At 36.8% G+C, this 14,557-nt stretch overlaps 1 protein-coding gene across 2 annotated transcripts in view; it reads right to left on the bottom strand.

Moving 5' to 3' along the window:
* Positions 1 to 406: 406 nt before the first annotated feature.
* The window catches only part of LOC145037191 (putative prolyl 4-hydroxylase 6), a 48,040-nt gene continuing 33,889 nt past the window's right edge, over positions 407 to 14,557 (bottom strand). For both annotated transcript variants that reach the window (XM_078985789.1, XM_078985790.1), the window contains exons 2-8: positions 2,363 to 2,705; positions 2,191 to 2,280; positions 2,060 to 2,117; positions 1,850 to 1,954; positions 1,525 to 1,758; positions 1,186 to 1,249; positions 407 to 872 (exon numbers count right to left, since the gene is read on the bottom strand). In XM_078985789.1, the coding sequence (XP_078841915.1) occupies positions 574 to 872; positions 1,186 to 1,249; positions 1,525 to 1,758; positions 1,850 to 1,954; positions 2,060 to 2,117; positions 2,191 to 2,280; positions 2,363 to 2,484 (972 nt within the window). In that variant the 5' untranslated portion in view covers positions 2,485 to 2,705 and the 3' untranslated portion in view covers positions 407 to 573. The remainder of the gene's footprint in view (positions 873 to 1,185; positions 1,250 to 1,524; positions 1,759 to 1,849; positions 1,955 to 2,059; positions 2,118 to 2,190; positions 2,281 to 2,362; positions 2,706 to 14,557) is intronic.

Genomic DNA, 14,557 nt, shown 5'->3' with positions numbered 1-14,557 from the left:
AAAGCGTAACGGAAGCAAATCTTAGGTATGGTCTGAGTTAAAAATTCTTTATAGGGACCAAGTGTCCAAATAACCTAAAACCACATGAACCATTCGTGTAATTTACCCTATAATTTATTATTATTTTTATATATTAAAATAAAAAAATATTTGGGGAATTAGGGATTTAGGGTATTAGTAAACGAACTTTTTAACGAGCTCGAATCAAGCTTAAGTTTATTTAGGTATGTTAGACACAAAACGAGCCAAGCTTGTATAATTCTTTACAAGCTCGAGCCGATCTCAGTTCAATAACGCTTGAATCGAGGCGACCCGAATTTGGCTATGCTAAAGCTCGACTCGGCTCATTTTCAACCTACCTAAACCCGAAATACCTAATTAACACCCTGAAATTTTAATAAATACATAATGCGTATTTATTCACTATAAGGCTACAAGGAACATGGTAAAAAGAACTAGCCTATATTTAAATGGGTATTTATTTTCACATATCCCTTAAACTTATATCACACACACCAACTCCCTTTACACCAAATTGCCACACAATGATAAACACACAAGAAATTTTATCTACTAACATACTTTGCAACTCTTCCTACAATATCCGGAACCTTCCGAAGATCCAATCATATATTCACGATGCGTATTACATTCGCCAGCAGCCGCCCACTTGCCGCAGTTCTCATGTTCATCTGTACAACCATCACTCGCGTTATCCTCGGACTTGTCAAAGTTCCTGACATGGATCCACTTTGTTGCTGACCATTTCTCGCCTTCTATCACGGGGCAACTCCCATGTAAGCTTAATACATCGATTGTAGCATTTGGATAAAGACTAAAGAACAACAATGCATCCCCTTTCTCCGGTTTCACTGCAAATTAACATTTCTTATAAACATGTGGATACCTCTATTTCCAAAATGTGTTAGGGTGAGAACAATACTAAGATGAATGACCTCCTAAAAAGTCTTTATGTTGGGTTGTCCAGAGTTGACAATATCTTGGTACGTAGGCCTGACGTATTGTAATAATAGGTTATGGGTCCCATATGGATAGTTGATTGGGAGGTTATTGGGTTGGTTTGTAAATTTGAATATGGGGTGTTATGTATATAATTAATGTGTTTTGATTTCAAATTTAAATTATGTGTTTTTATTAGAAGTTTCAAGGGATAGAAAAAATTACCAGCATAACCCCTTTTCGCACATTCAGACCAATCTCCATCCGCTTTCGGTTGAGATTCTTTTATCTACAAAGATCGCAAACAAATGTAGCTGAGACTATAAAATCTATTGGGTGGTTCGGGCTGTAAATCTAGAAATCATCTTTTGGAGGGTGGAAATTATGTAATGTATGATTTTATGCTAAACTTTTTTAAGGGTTTAAAACAATATATAAAATGTACATTCATTTATTTTTCTTATTCTATTATTTTACTTTCATTTCTTCCTAACAACATTATATTTTGAAAAACCTACCCAATTTCAACAAAGTAATTTAAATACAAACCAAAAACACTCATACCTCTGACCTTGGAAAGACAGTCTCACCACCCTTGCGTACATTAGAAAGATACATAAGAACAGTGGCAACCCTGTGGCCTCCCTTTACTTGGTTGACTTTATCATGGAAGTAATCCCAATGTGGCTCATATTTTTGACCATATTCATAATGCAATACTTGCATAGCTTCTCCATTTTCAACAGGAAGAAATGTCCACGCAGAAATTCTTGATTCAATTCCAGCAACAATTTTATCCTTCAAATCAAAGATCAAACATCATATCCTTCATAATCCTTCATTAATTTTCCATATATTTAGGTTTAATTATGAAAATGAATCAGTTTACCTGAGATTTCCTAAGAAACATGCCTGAACTAGTTCTGATCTCACTTGCTACACTCTCTCCAGATTCATTATCGGCAACCTTGGACAATTCCAGCTTATCCTTCGCCTGATTATCCAAATTCATGTGAATGCCACGATATCAAATTCTATAGTAGAAATTTCCCAGATCGTGAATGAATTTGAAAGAGTGAAAGTAGAAACGATTACGCACCAATTCAATGAGATGATCGCACTCTGCATCTGTCAAAAAGTTTCTATACAGAAACGCCCTGTACAGATTTCAAATTTTAAACTGATGTTGATGCAATCGCATAACAAAGAACATGAAGAGATGAATCAAACCTTGGACGCCATGAAATCTGGGTGACCCGAGTAGGATCAAAGGGGTGACCATAGGAATCACCATTCGGTAATCTGATAACCGACCCACGTCTGAAGAAACAAAAGTTAATTGGAATCCGATTAGAGAGTGAAATTAAGGTAATAGTATGAGAATTTGGTGAAGAAGAGATACATTTTGCGGAATCCTGAAGATTCGATGAAGAAATTGCGGAAGAACATGATGGAACAGAGGAAGTATGGAATCAAGAAGACTCGAAAATCCATGAGGGATCTTTGATAACTCTCAAAAACCATTTTTGAGAATTATTAGAGGGAAAGAAGGGTTTATGAAATACTTTCGATGGAAAGTTGGCAACCATCTTTTTGATCTGAAAATGAAAAGAACTAATTGGGGTAATCAAGAATGGTAGATATGGTGAATCTCTTTAAACGGGTCGGGTCACGTTTCAATACTTCAAAGAGGGAGCTCTGTTGCAGTCTTTGTTTTTGAGTTTACATGAGTTTTAGCTCCAAAACTGAAACTTGAAAGAAAGAAAGAAACATTCAAATAAATTAACACGTCTTTTAATCTCTCACAAGTCGAATCAGCAACTAATATTTTCATGTTTATGTATTTTGGAAAAAAGATGAAAATAGAATAGTTAACGATTATTCTAAAAAGCTATACGTTTATAGTTAAGATAAATTTAGAGCTTAATCAACAGCAAAATGTATAATCTACTTTCATAGTTAGCTGAGGGGTGTGTTTGGTTCCGGAACCAGTATAAAGGAACCGGTTCCGCTATTCCGGTTCGGTTCCAGGTACGAGATAGGGTAAATCGGTTTTGGAACCGTTGAGCATCGGAAATCTTTGATTTTGAACCGGTTTCAGGTTTAGAACCGAAAAAAACCGAACACGGGGGCTGATTTCGCATAGAAAATATTAAAAAGGAGTTGTTTGATACTTTTGTTGACATGCAAGGGGGTGTTTTGTGACATTGTAATTCATTTACATGCAAGGTGCTGTTTGGGACTTCTATTAGCATGCATGGGATTGTTTGGTACTTCATTTGTGTCATATTTGGGTAAATAAAGCGATTGATAGTGCAATCTGAATTCATATATAGAGTGATGCATCAGTCTCTTCCTAACGTGTCATATATAAAGTGAATTCATGTATAAAATACCAATCTGAATTCATATGTATAGGAATTACGAACGGAAAACTGAAATGGGTACACCACTTCGGTTCCAACCGGTTCCTGTTCTAACTTAGTTCGTTGTGAATACATGTTACGTGGGCCACACGATGCTGATGTGGAAGGCTTTCATGGGTTTGAACACCGCCCTCTTTTGCGAACGCTTTCACTCTTTTCCAAGGTGATACTTTCTACATTACCAGGTCGTAAAGTCAAATAGTCTTCTTTCAAGCTTGCATATGTGGGCCACCTTCACATTTTTTTGGATCGCCTTTATTTTTCATTTGTTAATTTAACTATATTTGGGCCCACGAGTTTACTCTCTCCCAGTTCAAGCGAACACAACCGGGTTCTCGATTTCTCTCGTTGAGTACATAGTGGTATATCAATACTAGAATGGTGGTTATTATTGTAAGAGATTTCCATGTAGAGTAAATGTTCATCCCACTTGCCACCGAAGTCAATCATCAAAGTTATTAGCATGTCTTCAACCATTTAGATGGTTCTCAAATTTCCCACTTGCCACCAAAGTCGATCTTCAAAGTTACTAGCATGTCTTCAACCATTTAGATGGTTCTCAAATTTCGTTATTAGCATGTCTTCAACCATTTAGATGGTTCTCAAATTTCCTTTCCGTTGGAGAATGATATAAGATGGTCAAGTTTTATTTCGTCCTTAATTCTTTTTGAGGATATTTCCAGAAAATCCTGATATTTTGGGCAAATTTTTAATAAAATCATAAAGTTTATTTTTTGAATAAAAAAGTCCTGACTTTTTCACATTTTGAATAGAAAAGCCCAAGAAACCGGCTAATTTATTCACTTTAGCCATTTTTGACCTGTTCAGCAGGTCATGGGACCAAATTTTTATTTTTTCGAAAATAACAGGACTTTTTTTGCAGATTTCGTCAAAATTTTTATATAATGTATAAACATATTTTTTTACATATCTATATTAAATTTTACGTATTTGTGTATTTATTATGTTTTTATATGTATATATTTACGTATTTTTATATATTTTAAATGTATAAACCTATTTTTTACTTATTTATATGTATTTTAAACAATTTTACATATTTTTTTTATGTATTTTTATGTGTAATTTTTTATGTATTATGTATTTATGTGTATTATGTATTTTTACGTATTTATGTATTTTTTAAGCTTTTTATATAGATGTTTATGTATTTTAAATGTATAAACGTATTTTTTACGTATTTACATCTATTTTTTTTAGTATTTTACATATTTTTATGTATTACTATTTATGTATTCTTTTAAGTGTTTTATTTAGATGTTTTTGTATATTTATGTATTTTAAATGTATAGACGTATTGTTTTACGTATTTATATGTATTTTTAAAACTATTTTACATATTTTTTGTGTTTTTTTTTTATGTATTACGTATTTATATGTATTTTTGGGTATTTATGTATTCTTTTAGTTTTCTTATATAGAATTTTATGTATTTTTATGTATATTAAATGTTTAATTGTATTATTTTTACGTGTTTATATATTTTTTATGTAAAAATAATACACTTTAACATTTAATGTACATAAAAATACATAAACATTTATATATGAAAACTAAAAGAATACATAAATATGCAAAAATATATATAAATACATAATACATAAAAAACATAAAAAAATATATATGTAAAGCACTTAAAAATACATATAAATACGTAAAACAATACGTTTATACATTTAAAATACATAAATATACAAAAACATCTATATAAAAAACTTTAAAAATATATATAAATACATAATACATAAAAGATATGTAAAATACTTAAAAATAGATATAAATACGTAAAAAATACATTTATACACTTAAAATATATAAACATCTATATAAAAAGCTTTAAAAAAATACATAAATACGTAAAAATATATAAAAATACATATAAACACATAATATATAAAAAATAACACATAAAAATACATAAAAAATATGTAAAATGGTTAAAAATACATATAAATAAGTAAAAAATACGTTTATACATTTAAAATACATAAAAATACATAAATATATACTTATAAAAATATACAAAATACAAAAAAAACGTAAAAATAGATATAGATATGTAAAAATTATGTTTATATATTATATAAAAATTTTGACGAAATCTGCAAAAAAATCCCTTTATTTTCTAAAAATTTACAATTTAGTCCCATGACATCTATCTCGCGAAGGGGAAACGTCACCCCAATAGATTCATCTATATCACGTTATGGGGAAATCATGGCTCGACCAATATATTCTTGTATCACTTTTCGTCTCTTATCATTACTTTCCATAATTTACACATTTCTTGTGTTAGTATCAAAATACTCATTTCAAAGGTAAAACATCTATATTTCAAAAATATTTTGAACACGTTATCAGAACATTCGTTCTTTTAAAACATTCTTTCTTTTCAAAACATTCTTTACTCTCAAGACATCCTTTCAAAACATTCATTTCAAAAGTATTTAACACATTCATCTCAAAAGTATTTAACACATTCATCTCAAAAGTATTTAACACATTCATTTCAAAACATTTGATATATCAAAGCATTGATCTTTCATTATCATAAAATCAATTTGCAATGTACTCCACAGTGGGAAAATGCTAACACGTACTCAACTAGGTCACCAATGTAGATTGCTACTCCTTTCGAGCTCAAATCCATGAGTAAACACTCCTTAGACACCACCTATACAATGTAAGTGAAGGTCAACAAAATAACCAAAATACCCTTGAGGGTCATAAAAACTATAAACTCTTCTAAACATCGTTTTTCAACCATTTCTAACTAATGCAATTGGAATTAGGTCAAACAGACTCTTAACGAAGAAGTTAGAAATCTTTAAATTTTCAAACAACCAAATCTACTAAGCCCGAATGAATGGTGTTGCACACATTTTTGCTTCTTTTAATATCCTACTATACATAGTTCTTGAAGGCCCTTTCCAATTCGCTTTGTACCATCTGTATTGTTTCTCACACATGATTAAGAGGTATTTTATCATGCTAAAACACTTCACTTAATTCATTAAGTGCTCACTGAAACCTTCAAGGATATGATGATCCTCAAGCTTTAAATGAAGGTTTGGCTAGTCTAGTTTCTAATTTCACATTCTAAATCTCACATAGTTTGTTCCTAACTAACTGAATACCCATGTGAAAGTTTCTAAGCATATAAAACCACCATTAATCTAATTATAAGTAGATAAACTAACTATGTAATCCTCAATTCCATTCTATGTTTCCCGAATTGCCTTTTGGACCAAAACAATCACTAGATCTAGAACTTCACTAGCATCCCTTCATGTTTATGTTCCAATATCATCTCTAGAGTGTCAATTCATATTAATGAATGTCATTCACTTATAATATGTCAATCATCATGTAGGTATCCTTAAACTTTCCAAAATACCTTTATGGCCAAATATTCCATAATTTTAACTAAAGATAATTCAAGTCTTCATGGTTTTGCATTCAAATCACTAAAATAGTATCCATTCATGATTATGGACTTCCTTTACTCTAAATATTCTGAACTACAAGGGGGTTTAATTGTTTTTATCACAAATTCTCCCAAAACCACCTAAAATCCATGTTTATGTAGCATTCTACCGTCATGGATGAACTTGAGCATTCCAACTGGATTTGTTGCTATCAAATATCATCTAGGCTAGAGAATACAATCTAATTTTATCATCAATTGAAATATCCCCAATTTGGGGTTTCTAGGGTTCATGGATATTTTACCCAAATCATTAAATCCATCAATGTGATGATTAGATTGAGGTTAGAACCATGGGAACCACTCAAGGGAGGTTAGAAAAACAAATCCTAATAATAATTTGAAGCCAAATCGACATTGGAGTTTTTCCCCAAACATTGAACTCGAAATTTAGAACAAGGGATAAGAGATTATACCTAGCAAGCTTTTGATTCCTCTTTCCTTTGCTTGATTGCTCAAATCTTGTCTTGTATCAATCCTTAGATGAAAAATAGAAAAAAAATCATCATAAGAGAGTTCCTTAGCTTTCTCTCCAATTCTTTTTTATGAATGAAGGGAAATGGATGCATCTTATTTCCGCAACATTTTCAAATTTAGTCCCTCAATATTAGTTATTTTGGCCAGAACCCTCATAACCTCAATATCTGTGTTTTTAACTTAAGTTTTGACATAATAAGTCCTTCCTCACCCATTATAAATTTGGTAGTTGTAACGTCCCGGTTTTCAACCGAATTTTTCATTTTTGTTTACTAAAATATATCAGAGTATAATTACATTATGAGGGAACATGTTGTGAACGCACATATGTACATTCAAACCTTGCCCTTCTCACGAGTCGATGAAGTACCTGAAAAACATTTATATTCAACTGGGTAAACACGAAGCTTAGTGAGTTCCCCAAAATATCATATACCGCAATACATAAACATGTATTTGAACAATGGCTCCTGTACCCTAACTAAATCTACGTGGGTCTATAGGCTCCCGTACTTTGGTCGTTCCACCATCACCCTTAACTAAATTATGAAAATTATGCACATAGAGATTGCTCTCTAGATTCTACTGACACATATATAATTTCTACTTTACCAGTTTACACTTAAGCACATAGAGACTATTCTATCAGCTCTACTCTACTAGTTCTCTATCATAACATACATGTACATGTATTGTAATACATAGTATAGTGATATAAATTAACCGGATAGTTACTCAGACGATTGACAACTATCCGGGTGATTCCAATGGCAATCCAACTGCCATATAACACGCCTAACAAATATTAGTCTATAATACTATAACTTATCAATCCTATGACAATATGGTAATGAAAGCAAGATCTTTCACTTTTCCCGATGAATACCGAGAGTTCTATCAAATAAGGATCAGCCAGGCCGGACTGTTGGGAGGCAGGACCATTTCAACATATAGCCTTTCTGAAATCCAACAACCAAGCCAACATGACCATTCTAGACACCTCTCCCATAAGTAGATCAATCAGCAATATAACTGGAATTACTGATAAATCTTATTTATATATTCATAACAACGACTATAAATATAAACATAAGTTACAATTAAAGCATAGTAAGTGTAGCCTAACATACAAAGAATTTCAAGCAAAAACTGGAAAAGTCGCGGGCAGAAATTCGACCCGCACACTTCTATCTCTTCGGCAAATCAAGGCTCCACAAATTATTTCTAAAATTTAGGGGAAAACCGAACTCAATAGGAGAATCGATTCAGAGAGAGAAAGCGATAGTTCAGAGGATTGTGAGAGAAATAAGAGGGTATGGGTTGTTGGTTATAGGTAGATTTATGAGATGTGTGTCGTGCCTATAAGGGTGCACATCGTGCGCACATTTTTGTTAACGTCACTCCTACTTAATGTTGCCATGTGTCAAGCTCTCTGTGGTTTGCATTGCCAACTTTTAGAAGCGCGTGGCGTACTCTCGGGGTGCTCCTCGTACGCCGCGCAAAATGTCGATTTTGTAAGTAACTTCTTCATAGGAGCTCCGTTTTCGACGTTCTACATATCCATGCGTAGCTATCGATGCTCTTTGTATTCATCGGATAATTCTCACGTTATTTTTAAAGTTATATTTCTATGGGCTTGTACTGTTAAAGTCCATATAAAAATCATAACTCTCTCTTACGATATCCGTTTATATCGACATATAGGTATTGACGAAATCTTCAACTCTCGTTTAGATTGTTTTTCCTAACAGTCAACCGATCTTAATTTCAGTTTCTGTGTCACACGATGTTGTGCTGAAACTTCTAAAAATCATAACTTCCTCCTATGAAGTCAGATTTAGGTGTTATTTATATGCACGAGTTGGCTTTTCCGATTACTACGGGTTTTATCATGGCTATTTATCCTAAATAGTCTTTTATCAAAAAAATTTACTTACGTAACTGATCGTTTGTACTATAAGGCGAAAATAATGTGTTACAGTAGTCACATCCACTCATTGAGTCAACCCTTTGGTCAATGCACTTTGCCAACTTGATACTTTTTCCTCTTTAACTTTTGAAATGTTATTATTTTCACTTCTAACTTTCTAAACTTCATATCAGCTAATGATATGATTATTACATAATGATTTAATTATATAAATCATCTTTCATTTATTTAATTTATTAATTTAAGAACCTAATCTTAAATTTTAAGATGTTATAATTTTTTTTTTATCTTGATCACATCATTCTTCAATGCACCAATTTATGCATCCTTAATCCTTTTAGTGAGGCTTGAAACCAGTTCAATTCATATTGACTTTCCTTTGATTAGCTTTTCTTGTATTTTTGGGTCAAGGCGTTAGCCACCACATTAATTTTCTGACAAGGTGAATTATTTCACATTTTTTCCTCATATGCAATTCTTTCTCGTGCAACCACATGATGTAGAATTTTATGATATGTGTAGAGTTTGCACTTCGTCCTGTAAAGGTAGTGCATCTATATCTTCAAAGCAAACACAATACCTACAAGATCTAAATCATTACCCTTGTATTGTGTATCCGCATCTGTAACACCCTGTTTATTTAATAGATAAATAAATAAATTAATGGACGAATGGTCACCCTAAAGTAAATAATTGGAAGTTTAGAGGGTTAAAATGTAATTCACAAATTAGTTTGTAAAGAATTTTAGGAGTCGGGGTCTAAAGGGTAATTATGGGAGCAAAATCAAAAATAATTTTGGACAGTAGGGACTATTTCTACCATTATGGTATTAACCTTCCTAGGGAACGAGTATATAACCCATACTAACACTAACCCTAACAAAAACCCTTCCAGCCGTCACCCTTTATGCCCCCCATCGGCCACCCTTATTCCTCCGACCACCAAGCCGCCGTTGTGCTGCTGAGCCACTGTCATCGCTAACCGTCACTTCTTACTTCACTTTTGGCATTGCACCACCACGATTGGGACCGGTAACCACCGAAACCACCTTCACGAAATTGTTGTGGCGATTCTGACATCAACACCAGCCGCCACCGTCCCTTCACAACTTCTTCTTATGTTGCCTCTAGCCGCCGCCTCCGTGACGCCATCGTAGACCTTCGATTGTGTGAACCCGATGAAAAGAGTGAAAACCGAGACAGTGGTCGATGTTGTTGCCCTAGATCGCTGCTACCGCCGCCACAGAGCTGTTGTTCACTGCTGTTGCCGTCGTGTGCTTCTGACTTATTCTGCCGCTACCAGCTACCATGGGAGGTGGCTGTAGGTGTACTCGTGGATGTGTGTTGTGTTGCTATGTGTTGGAAGCCAAAGAGACCACTGCCACCACCGAGAAGTGGTGGCTGCCATCGAGAACCCCCACTGCCACCACATGTCATTCCGGCCACCAGATTAGTGTGTGTATATGTTTAGCCTAGTGTGTGTGTGCGTGTGCGGTTTAGTTATTTTGTTGTAATTTTTGTATTAATTGGAATAGTAAAGAAAATCCTATCACCACCACCGGTTGCCGTTTCGGGTGGCGTTGTGCTTGCCTCGTTAAGTTTGATACGTTTAGGGTGCTTGAAACCCTAATGGGCCTTATAAGCTCTAATGGAACCTAGTTGACCCAAATAAAACCCTAGTGGACTTAATGATATTCTAGTGGGCCTAATAGGTCCAATAAAGCCCTAATTGACCTAAAAGCCCAACAAATTGATAAATAGGCTAGTATTTGGGTTGGGAACCCTAATTAGGGTTTGGAAAACCCAAATGCAATGAAACCATAATCATCATTTTATGTGAAACCCTAATATTACTTGGGTTTATTATTGGGCCTTCTATTAGGCCTTGATGATTGCGTTATTAATGGGCCATCCAAAGTTAAGCAAATGGACTAGAATAATTAATGGGTTGCGAGGTAAGGCCTATATGAGGAGTTAGGACCAATTTGGAAAATTTGGCATCGTTTGGGCCTTAATGATTATATGAGGTTGGGCCTTATGGTAAGAACTTGTAAAGATTTGGGCCCAATTTGGAAAATTGGGCCATATGTTGGGTTGTGACTCATAGTTGACTTTTGGGCCTATGGAGTGGGCCTTGGGCTTGAATAAAGCAAAGCATGGGGTAATGTAGTAATGACCCAAGAACATACTTATGATTATGTAGTGGAACCCAATTATTAATTGGGTGATGTTTGTTATTGACAGTTCGAGAATCTGTCATCCAGTAGCTGGGGTTGAGTATGCGGGACTTCAGCAGTGTGGGATTGTGTCTATGGGACTTCAGCAGTGTGAGGTGAGTTACCTTCCAGTGTCGGTGGGTCTACCGCCACAATACCAGCCCACCAGTAGAAGTTGTATGTTAGATGATTGTCTTTGTGATATTCATCTAGGTTTGCTACAACCTTATATGTTTATGTGCTAGGATGATATATTATATGTGATAGTGGTAGTAAGAGGGGAATAGTCCCCAAGTTCGGTTGTTAGTACCGAAGGGTAGGTCGAGCACCCCAGATATGTTTGACAATATGTTTATGATATGATATTATGTGGTAGTAGTAGGAGGTGAAATAGTCCTCGTATCTCGGTCGTAAGTACCGAAGGGTAGGTCGGGCATCCCATATATGCTTGACAATATGATTATGATATGATATGTGTGGTAGTAGTAGTAGGGGGTGTAATAGTCCCTAAAGGTCGGTTGTTAGGACCAACGGGTAGGTCAGCACCCCATAATGGCTTGACATGGGTAGGTCAGCACCCCATAATGGCTTGACATGGGTAGGTCAGCACCTTAGAATGGCTTGACATGGGTTGTCAACACCCCAAAATCGCTTGACATGGGTAGGTCGGCACCCCAGAATGGCCAGACCGGGTAGGTTGGGCACCCCAAAATTGCCTGGCAGTATGTATGCTATGTGATTGTATGGTATGTGGTATGATGGGGGAACTCACTAAGCTTCGTGCTTATGGTTTACAGTTTTGGTTTCAGTTACTCGTTTTCAAAGGAAATGAGCCGGCTTGATTGCAGCGCATCACACTATGGTTTTCCGCATATGAGATATTTGGGATTATACTTTGATATTGTTTTATAATGAGCCGGCTTGATCAAACGAGGCCTGCTGCTCAGGACCCCAACTAAAAGCCATGCCCTTCCAGGTCAACCTGGTGAGAAAAACATCAATCTTGGAGAAATCCTTGATAAATCTCCGATAATAGCCAGCCAACCCCAGAAAACTCGTGATCTCGGTGGGGGATCTCGACACCTCCCAACTCATCACAGCCTCAATCTTGGCCGAATAGAACAATATCCCATTCTGGTTGACGAGATGTCCCAAGAACTAGACCTCTCGTAACCAGAAATCACATTTGGAGAATTTGGTGTAAAGCTTCTACGATCTCAAAACTCTAAGGATCTCCCTTAAATGTTCCTCATGCTGCTCTCTGGATCTCGAATACACCAATATGTCATCGATGAACACGATCACCGAACGATCCAACATCGGCCTGCACACCCTGTTCATGAGATCCATGAACGCCACCGGTGTATTGGTGAGCCCAAAAGGCATCACCACGAACTCGTAATGCCCATAACAAGTCCTGAATGCTGTCTTCTGGATATCCTCATCTTGCACTCTCGTCTGATGATATCCCGACCTCAAATCAATCTTGGAGAACCAAGACGCTCCCTGCAACTGATCGAACAGATCATCGATCCTCGGTAAGGGGTAACGGTTCTTGACCGTCAACTTTTTCAACTCCTGATAATCAATGCACATCTGATGTGAACCATCCTTTTTCTTGAAAAAAAGGATCGGCGCTCCACAAGGTGAGCTACTCGGTCTGATAAATCCTTTCCCCAACAACTCCTGAAGCTGTGAGGATAACTCCAGCATCTCTGGTGGTGCAAGGTGATAGGGCGTCTTAGCGATAGGCACCGCTCCCGAAACCAAATTGATACGAAACTCTACTTGCCTCACGGGAGGCACACCCGACAATTCTTCGGGCAAAACATCCGGGAACTCACGGACTATCGGCACATCACTAACCAAACCCGACCCCTCTGCAGCCACCCGTGAATCCATCACATAAGCCACAAACCCGCTACTGCCCTATTGTAGGCTCCGCCTCGCTCTAGCAGCCGAACAAAATGCTGACCCAGAATGGGTACCCTCTCCATACACCGTAAGTAATCCCCCACTAGGGTCTCGTATCGTCACCAATTGTCGCTTGAAGTCTATAACAACCCCAAATCGGCTCAACCAATCCATGCCTACTATGACACACACGTCCCCCATCGCAATTGGGACTAGATCTATCGGGAACTCAACACCGAAGATCTAGAGTACACATCCCCGAATCACATTTGTAGCATACATTGCTCGCTCTTCAGCTATGGAAACTCATAGAGGTCGATTCAACGCCTCCCGCTAGATACTGATGTGCTGACTAAACGCTAACGACACAAATTACCGACTCGCACCCGAGTCAAATAACACCAAAGCAGGTACATAACTCACAAGAAAGGTACCTACGCATATCATAATATAAGCACAATATCTCAAAATCAACATAAATAAATGAAAGAATACATATCAGCCACGACATCGGGTACTTCGCGGACCTCCTCTGCTGTCAACTCGAAGGCTCTCCCGCGAGCCTTCGGTTCCTCGGCCTTCATCGGCCGAACCTCAGTAGCTCGCACGATAGCAGGGGCAGATCCCTTTGGTGCTCCCTGCGCTGTCCCCCGCAGCTGCGGAGACTCGGCATTCCGATGTCCGGTTTGGTTGCAATGAAAGCAAACCATGAAACCCTTGGGGCAATCCTTGGCTATGTGCCCCTCCTTGCCACATTTGTAGCAAGCACCTGATCGATAAACCCCATCATGTCCCTTGCCGCACTTCCCACAAGTGCGGCCCTTCTGGCCTTCAGATCTCGAATCGGTGGGCTTTGCCCGCTTGGCTGCTGGTTAAGACTATACCGGTCGTCGGTCCTTCCTCCGAGACTCGGCCTCTTCACGAGCCTGAGTCTCCAGGTCGATCTCACTCTTCTGGGCATTTTTCTGGAGCTCAGCAAATGTCCGATATGACGAGTTCACCACGAACTCCCTGGTATCCCTCCTCAAAATGCTCAAGTACCGACTCATGCGTGCCTGCTCAGATGACACGTGCTCAGGGCAAAACAACACCCTCTCATGGAACATCCGTGTAATCACAGTCACCG

The sequence above is a fragment of the Lactuca saligna genome, chromosome 3 (genome assembly GCF_052625555.1).
Source record: "Lactuca saligna cultivar CGN05327 chromosome 3, ASM5262555v1, whole genome shotgun sequence".
Classification (NCBI taxonomy): Eukaryota; Viridiplantae; Streptophyta; class Magnoliopsida; order Asterales; family Asteraceae; genus Lactuca; species Lactuca saligna.
Note: the sequence above shows the minus strand (reverse complement) of the source record. Positions and strands in the feature narration are given on the sequence as shown.